The sequence below is a fragment of the Chaetodon auriga genome, chromosome 3 (genome assembly GCF_051107435.1).
Source record: "Chaetodon auriga isolate fChaAug3 chromosome 3, fChaAug3.hap1, whole genome shotgun sequence".
NCBI classification, from domain to species: domain Eukaryota; kingdom Metazoa; phylum Chordata; class Actinopteri; order Chaetodontiformes; family Chaetodontidae; genus Chaetodon; species Chaetodon auriga.
This window is the reverse complement of record NC_135076.1, coordinates 30223052-30230551: the sequence shown is the minus strand read 5'-3', so window position 1 is coordinate 30230551 and position 7500 is coordinate 30223052. Positions and strand designations below refer to the sequence as shown.

Here is a 7500-nt window from a genome sequence, read left to right as displayed (position 1 = left end):
GTTTCCAAAACAAACGCACACGCCAAGAGTTTGACGACACGAAGCAGCAGAAACAGAGATGTTTCTGATTTCTTTCCTTCAGACGATGGTTTCACTTCAGTTCTTTGAAGAACCTGCAGACAGAACATCCATCACAGTCTAAATAACGACCACTAAAACATCTGAGAAGACTCGCAGAACCTCTTTAAAAGACCCGCAGAACCTCTTCACAGTAACCTCTTGCAGACCCTCAGAATCTCTTCAGTGGCCGCTAACCTCCAGAAAAACCCAAGAACATCTTCAGTGTTGACTGGAACATCCTTCATGACACTTAGATCCTTCTGAAAGACCAACAGAACATTTCCAGTTACTAGAACGTTTTAAAATGACGAGCACCCATGAACTCAGTACCGAGGGAACATTAGTGAACGGTCTGCTCTCAGCTGCATCGTCACGGGATGGGAAGAAAAACTACGTCAGCCTGGACTGGGATGGATTTTTTTTCTCTCAGGTTTCAGCAGAAATGACCTGAAACCAGCGACGGCCTGAAGGAGGACAATCAGTCTGGAACCCGATGGTTCTTTGGAAAATGCTTTCCACTAATGTCAACAGTGTGCAGTTACTAGTTAATGCACTCCAACATGCCAAACCACTGGTATGGAACTGGAAATAGTTCTGGAGTCCGGCCTCGTCTCGCTGGTCCTCTGGATGTAAATGCAGCGGTCAGATTTCCCAGAAGCCCCGGTGATAAATGGAGCTGATGTGTGCTGATGTGGTTTGATAGGCTGGAAGTGAGCACAGCTGCAGATTTGAACAGTCAGCAGAGCGAGTCGCAGAGCAGAGCTGTGGTCAGCTGAGAGGCCGTCACACAACCACAGGCGTCAGGTTACTGCAGCAGGAAACATCTGAAGAATCTGTGGATTTGTGACTGGAGTTTGGTCTGAGCTGCACTGCACAGCACGACAGACCAGACTCCACTCACAAATCCACACATTCTTCATTTACGCTCCACTTTGTGGATCTCAGACATGACAGTAACTCCAAGTGCCATGTTTGTCACAGTGTTACTCACTAGTACCTGGAATAGTAGCATTTTCAGCAGTACTGTTTGTATTAGTCGTAGTAGTTACAGTAGTGGTGGCAGTAGTAGTTGTAGTAACAACTACAATTGCAGTATTATCATTAATTGTAATATTTGCAGTGGTAATGGCTGTAGCAACTAGTAGTGGTACGCCTTCAAAATGAGTTGTAATGGTAGTTGTAGTAACGATATTTGTCCCATTGTTATTAGTACTCTGTTGTATTGGTAGTAACTGTAGCAATAGTATTAACAACAACTGCAATGGCGGCATTGGTGGCAGTCGTAGTAGCAGCTGTCTCAAAAAGTAGTAGTTGTAGTAACAATAGTCTTTGTAATTTCCAAATACTGTAGTAGTTGTAGTAGTAGTAGTACTGTCAGCAGTAGTACATGCATTGACAGAGTGGTTTTTGTGAGTGTCCAGGTTGTGATGTCAGCGTTCACACATGCTCAGCCCACCAAAGTGCTCTCTGACCTCTGACCTCTGACCCTCAGTGTGGTGCCATTACTGAGAGAGTCCATCGGGATCCTGATGCAGAGAACTCCTCCATCACTGGACCACGCCCTGCCAGAGTGTTATCAGAGGGTGGGTTCAAACCACACCTGCACTAAACCCCGCCTCCAGCAACACCTGGACCACTGTCATCCATATATCTATTTCATTTTCATGTCAGGGATGAGTCTAATTCCTGGTGTCTTGTGTTCAGGTGCAGCAGCTGCAGGGAGTTTACAACCTGCAGGAGCCTCACTTCTGGACTCTGTGCACTGACGTTTACATCGGAACCTTAAAGCTGCTGGTCGCCGCTGATGCCGACACCCGCTGGATCCTCAGCCAGACACACCACATCTTCACACAGGTACCTGAATGCAACACGTCACACCACACCTTCACACAGGTACCTAAATGCAACACATCACAACACATCTTTACTCAAGTTCCTGAACGCAACACATCACACGACATATTCAATCAAGTTCCTGAATGCAACACATCACACCACATCTTCACTCAGGTACCTGAATGCAACACATCACGCCACATCTTCACTCAGGCTCCCGAATGCACCACGTCACGCCACATCTTCACTCAGGCTCCTGAATGCACCACGTCACGCCACATCTTCACTCAGGCTCCCGAATGCACCACGTCACGCCACATCTTCACTCAGGCTCCTGAATGCACCACGTCACGCCACATCTTCACTCAGGCTCCCGAATGCACCACGTCATGCCACATCTTCACTCAGGCTCCTGAATGCACCATGTCATTTGCAGTTGTTGGTGGTGGGGTGCTAGCTGTACTAGATGTTTTTGTACTTATGTCAGTGGTGTTGTATGTCACTGTAGGTGTAGTTTCAGTTGTTGCTGTAGTTAAAGAAGTACACATAAAAGTAAATGTAACATGAAGTATTTGATGAGTGAGTAGCATTTATAGTACCGGTAGTGTACGCAGTAATAGTTTTCAGCTGTTTCACAATGTTGATCTGAAATGACTCCTGCTGAGGTCAAAGGTCAGCTGCTGTCACTCTGTAATAGTATTCATAGCAGCAGAGTACTTGTAGTAGCAGTAGTAACGTGTTGTGTCTCTGCAGGCTGGAGTTCGACAGCTGTACGTTCAGATTGACACGGCTGCCATGTAGAAGCTCCGCCTCCTCCAAACACCTGGGACCAATCACCTTCAGTCACTGCTGCAGGTGACCTCTGAACCCGGAGCCACTGAAGGTCAGACTGGGGGGGGTGGACTTGACTGTGACTCCCATGATGCTCCAGGCCAGCACATCCTGGATGACCTCAAACTGCCCCCCCACCCACCTTTTTTTTTGTTTTTATTATTATTATTAAAGTTGTCCATGTCATTAGACTGGAACAAAGCATTCTGGGTAAGTGCCTTCATCATGAATTAGAGACAATCTGAACCCACTTCCTGTCTGGACACCCATCCCCCTCCTGTGACATCACTGCTGGGACCAGACTGCTGCCACCTGATTGGTCCGTGGTGTGCGTGTGTGATGTCACTTTGTTTTTAACGTGCCAAACCATGTGACCAAACCATGTGACCAGCCGGTGGGTTTCAGTCTTTTTTTCAACTGTAATAAATAATTCTGTTTCTCTGAGTTGATTATTGATCTTTATTGGTGACATCATATCAGTTTCCCAGAGTTCAGTGTTTCTACAAATCAGTCTGCTTGACAACAGATGTTTTCATGTGGACACAAAGACTTATTGATCGTCATGTTTTCAGTCATGATTCTGTTGAGCAGCAGCTTCCTGCAGTCTATTGTTTACTCGTTTAGCCATCCTTGTGAGGACCGGTCCTCACGAATACAGACACACGCCTGTGTTATGAGCAGTAGGTGGAGCTGTCAATCATGTGCAGGTGTTGCAGTGCGTTTGGTTCTGCGTTCACTTGCAACATGTCCACCTCCAGTGGGTGGAGCTGACCGGTGATGACCAGCGAATGAAGTGGACCGCCGAGGTCACATGACACCAGCTGCTGTAACGTCGCAGCACGGATCATCTGGTCATCTGCACCGAGCCTGGCCACGCCCACACACACCGTGTTCTCCGTCACACCTGGAGGAGGCAACGAGGCTGGTCAGAGAACAGCTGATTGACTTTTTATGACAGGGTGGCAGGGTCCTTTCACTCCCAGCAGCCAATCAGAAAACAAGCTTAAAACCTGGTAGCATTTCATTGACATCTGTGAGTTAATCTGTGAGTAGCACAGGGTCAATGTTAGCTTGCTAACAAACAGTAGCATTAACACAGTAACATGCTAACAAGTTTAGCAGCGGATTTCATTGACGTGAATGAGATAAAGGACATGTTAAATAAACAGTTTGAATAATGAAACAATGAATCCTGAACATCACTGAGCTGTTAGCTTCCTGTGCTAACAGGAAGGAACCGCATCAGCTGTAAAGAAAAGTGCTGTAACATCTGTATTTACCCAAACTTCAACATCATGAATCATCCTCTGTAAACATTCACTTCCTGTTTTATGTTGTCGAGCCCAGAATCCTTCAGGTGTTTGATGAGTGACGACAGGCTTGAACCTCCTGCTGCTCCGTCTGACGGAGGACGGTCAGCAGAGCAGCCTGAAGCTTTCAGCTTTTTAAGATTTTAATACTTCAAGGTTTCACAAAACTTTGTTTTCTAACGGCTCGAATCCGAGTTCGTCTTCTGGGTTCAGACTTAAAATCCAAACCACAGAAATGTCACTCGAGACATCTCAACGTTCACTGAACACAGGTGAACACAGGTGAACAGGACGTTTGGTTGAACTCTCCTCCTGATGCAGGGATGTGGGCGTGGACTCCAGTACACTGTGACATCACTGGTGGGTGTGGTTACAGGTGTTATTCTAAATTCAGGTTTTTTCAGCAGATTTTGACTGAACTGCTAATTAATCTCCATTTTTTTTTCTGGCTCTGATTCTTGACTGTTTGAGATGACTGCTGGTCATGTGACTGGTGGGCGGCGCTTCAACATATCACATGATGATGGACTGTCACTGACTGAAACGTGGTTCTGTTTGTAAATAAAAATATAATCAGCTCGGGGTGTGTGTGTGTGTTTGTGTTTGTGAGTGATCTGTTGAGCCAATCAGATGAGAGCTGGTGAAATGTCACTCACCTATATCCGCCCCCTCGTCCCGCCTCCTCTGGATGATCTGAATCAGCTGATCTGCAGCCTGACCAACCGTCATGAAGCGAGGAGGCTCATAGACCTTCTTCCCTCTGAAACAGGAATAATCATCATAATCAATACACTTGATCAGAAACAAACAGCCTGATGAGGAACAGATCAAACGACTTAAGGCTGAGCCTTAATTTGTCCTCATGGCTGTGGACGGGACAAATCCGTCAATGCTGACAACTGAATGTTTACACGTGAATCTACTGATGGATCATGATTGATTGATTAACGGGTTTATGAAACCACAGAATCTTCAGGAGACTGTTTTCAGGCCGACTGCTGCGACGCCACGACCCTGAAGGACGCTGAATGTCAGTCGACCATGCAGACGAGTCGAAGGACACGTTTCTGTCTTTCAGTTCTTTTAAACACTTTTAAAGCTGCAGGACGTTTGACAACAGTGTGACATGAAATCATTTTAGCTTTGTGTTTCTGTGGCCATCAGCCAATCAGAGCTCAGGATTTTAGGGTCACAGGATTTTTATGGATTTTTGTCAGGAAGTGAGAGGAGTCATCCAGAGGAGGACTCAGCCTGTCAGACTGCGCTCAGGGCTGACAGCTCAGGGGTTAAAGGACTCTCAGCAGGTCCGAGTCTCCGAGTCCAGAACAAACATGAGTCCGTTTCTGAGCTCGTCCTGCTGCCACCACACGTGCTCGCTGAGGTTCACCCAGACCGCAACACACACACACACACAGAAAATAACAGCTGGATGACATCAGCATGACATCATCAGCTGAGATAAACCCAGAGGAGGATCTGGATCAGGACATGGTTCTGGTTCTGACCTCATCATGTTCTCGACGCTCTGCTCTTTGACTTTGATGTCTGTCAACAAAGAAGAAAAAAACATTTGATTCAGTTCAAATGAAACTTTATGCTCACGTTCACATGATGACGGAACACTCTCAGTCCATCTTCACCTGAAACACAAACACGGATCAGACAGACATCAAAACCACCAACAGCTCGAACACGGTGGGGCTCCGTTCAGTGAATCAGAATCAGAATCAGAAAAAGCTTTATTGCCAAGTACGCTTTTACACATACGAGGAATTTTTTCTGGTGAAATTGGTGCATGACACATCTACTAAAATAAGAGCATAAAATATAACAATTTAAATATATATACACAAGGCTGTTTATGTTGGCTCGACCGGAAAAAGGTGGCTTGCTCCCTCCGGGTTGGGGGAGAGATCCTGCCTCAAGTGGAGGAGTTTAAGTATCTTGGGATCTTGTTCACGAGTGAGGGAAGAATGGAGCGTGAGATTGACAGGCGGATCGGTGCAGCGGCAGCAGTAATGCGGTCGCTGTATCGGTCCGTCATGGTGAAGAAGGAGCTGAGCCGAAAGGCGAAGCTCTTGATTTACCGGTCAATCTACGTTCCTACCCTCACCTATGGTCATGAACTTTGGGTCATGACCGAAAGAACGAGGTCCCAGATACAAGCGGCTGAAATGAGTTTCCTCCGCAGGGTGGCGGGGTGCTCCCTTAGAGATAGGGTGAGGAGCTCTGTCACCCGGGAGGAGCTCAGAGTAGAGCCGCTGCTCCTCCACATCGAGAGGAGTCAGCTGAGGTGGCTCGGGCAGCTGTACCGGATGCCCCCTGGACGCCTCCCTAGGGAGGTGTTCCGGGCATGCCCCACCGGGAGGAGGCCCCGGGGAAGACCCAGGACACGCTGGAGTGACTATGTCTGGGAACGCCTCGGGGTCCCCCCGGAGGAGCTGGAGGAAGTGTCCGGGGAGAGGGAAGTTTGGGCGTCCCTGCTCAGACTGCTGCCCCCGCGACCCGGCCCCGGATAAGCGGGTGGGAATGGATGGATGGATGGATGTTTATGTTGTTGCTATTTACCGGAAACACAGTCTGTTTTCCAGAAAGAAGTCCAAGCTGAGCGTTAATGTAACGCATAGAGTTATATTTATATCAGTCAATGTGACAGAATGAGTCCGAGGTGGAATGTGAAGAGTGTCGGGGGGGTTCCGGGCCTTGTTGATCAGGCTGACAGCAGACGGGAAAAAACTGTTCTTGTGGCGTGAGGTTTTGGTCCTGATGGACCGCAGCCTCCTGCCAGAGGGAAGTGACTCAAAGAGTTTGTGTCCGGGGTGAGAGGGATCAGCCACAATCTTTTCTGCACGCCTCAGGGTCCTGGAGGCGTACAGGTCCTGAAGAGATGGGAGATTGCAGCCAATCACCTTCTCTGCAGACCGAATGACACGCTGCAGTCTGCCCTTGTCCTTGGCGGTGGCAGCAGCGTACCAGACGGTGATGGAGGAGGTGAGGATGGACTCAATGATGGCTGTGTAGAAGTGCACCATCATTGTCTTTGGCAGACTGAATTTCTTCAGCTGCCGTAGGAAGTACATCCTCTGCTGTGCTTTCCTGATGAGGGAGCTGATGTTCGGCTCCCACTTGAGGTCCTGGGAGATGATAGTTCCCAGGAAGCGGAAAGACTCCACAGTGTCAATAGTGGAGTCACAGAGGGTGATGGGGGCGGGTGAGGCTGAGTTCTTCCTGTAGTCCACAACCATCTCCACTGTCTTTAGAGCATTGAGCTCCAGGTTGTTCTGATTGCACCAGGTCACCAGATGGTCAACCTCCCACCTGTAGGCGGACTCGTCTCCATCAGAGATGAGTCCGATGAGGGTGGTGTCGTCCGCAAACTTCAGGAGCTTGACAGACTGGTGACTGGAGGTGCAGCTGTTCGTGTACAGGGAGAAGAGCAGAGGAGAAAGAACACAGCCCTGGG

At 48.2% G+C, this 7500-nt stretch overlaps 2 protein-coding genes across 4 annotated transcripts in view; one reads left to right on the top strand and one right to left on the bottom strand.

Moving 5' to 3' along the window:
- Nucleotides 1-4615, top strand: part of slc30a7 (solute carrier family 30 member 7) — a 13197-nt gene extending 8582 nt beyond the window's left edge. For all 3 annotated transcript variants that reach the window (XM_076726855.1, XM_076726857.1, XM_076726856.1), the window contains 3 exons: nt 1553-1643; nt 1765-1914; nt 2650-4615. In XM_076726855.1, the coding sequence (XP_076582970.1) occupies nt 1553-1643; nt 1765-1914; nt 2650-2697 (289 nt within the window). In that variant the 3' untranslated portion in view covers nt 2698-4615. The remainder of the gene's footprint in view (nt 1-1552; nt 1644-1764; nt 1915-2649) is intronic.
- Nucleotides 3399-7500, bottom strand: part of dph5 (diphthamide biosynthesis 5) — a 13451-nt gene continuing 9349 nt past the window's right edge. The window contains exons 5-7 of the mRNA XM_076726859.1: nt 5543-5582; nt 4694-4797; nt 3399-3631 (exon numbers count right to left, since the gene is read on the bottom strand). Coding sequence (XP_076582974.1) covers nt 3399-3631; nt 4694-4797; nt 5543-5582 — 377 coding nt within the window. The remainder of the gene's footprint in view (nt 3632-4693; nt 4798-5542; nt 5583-7500) is intronic.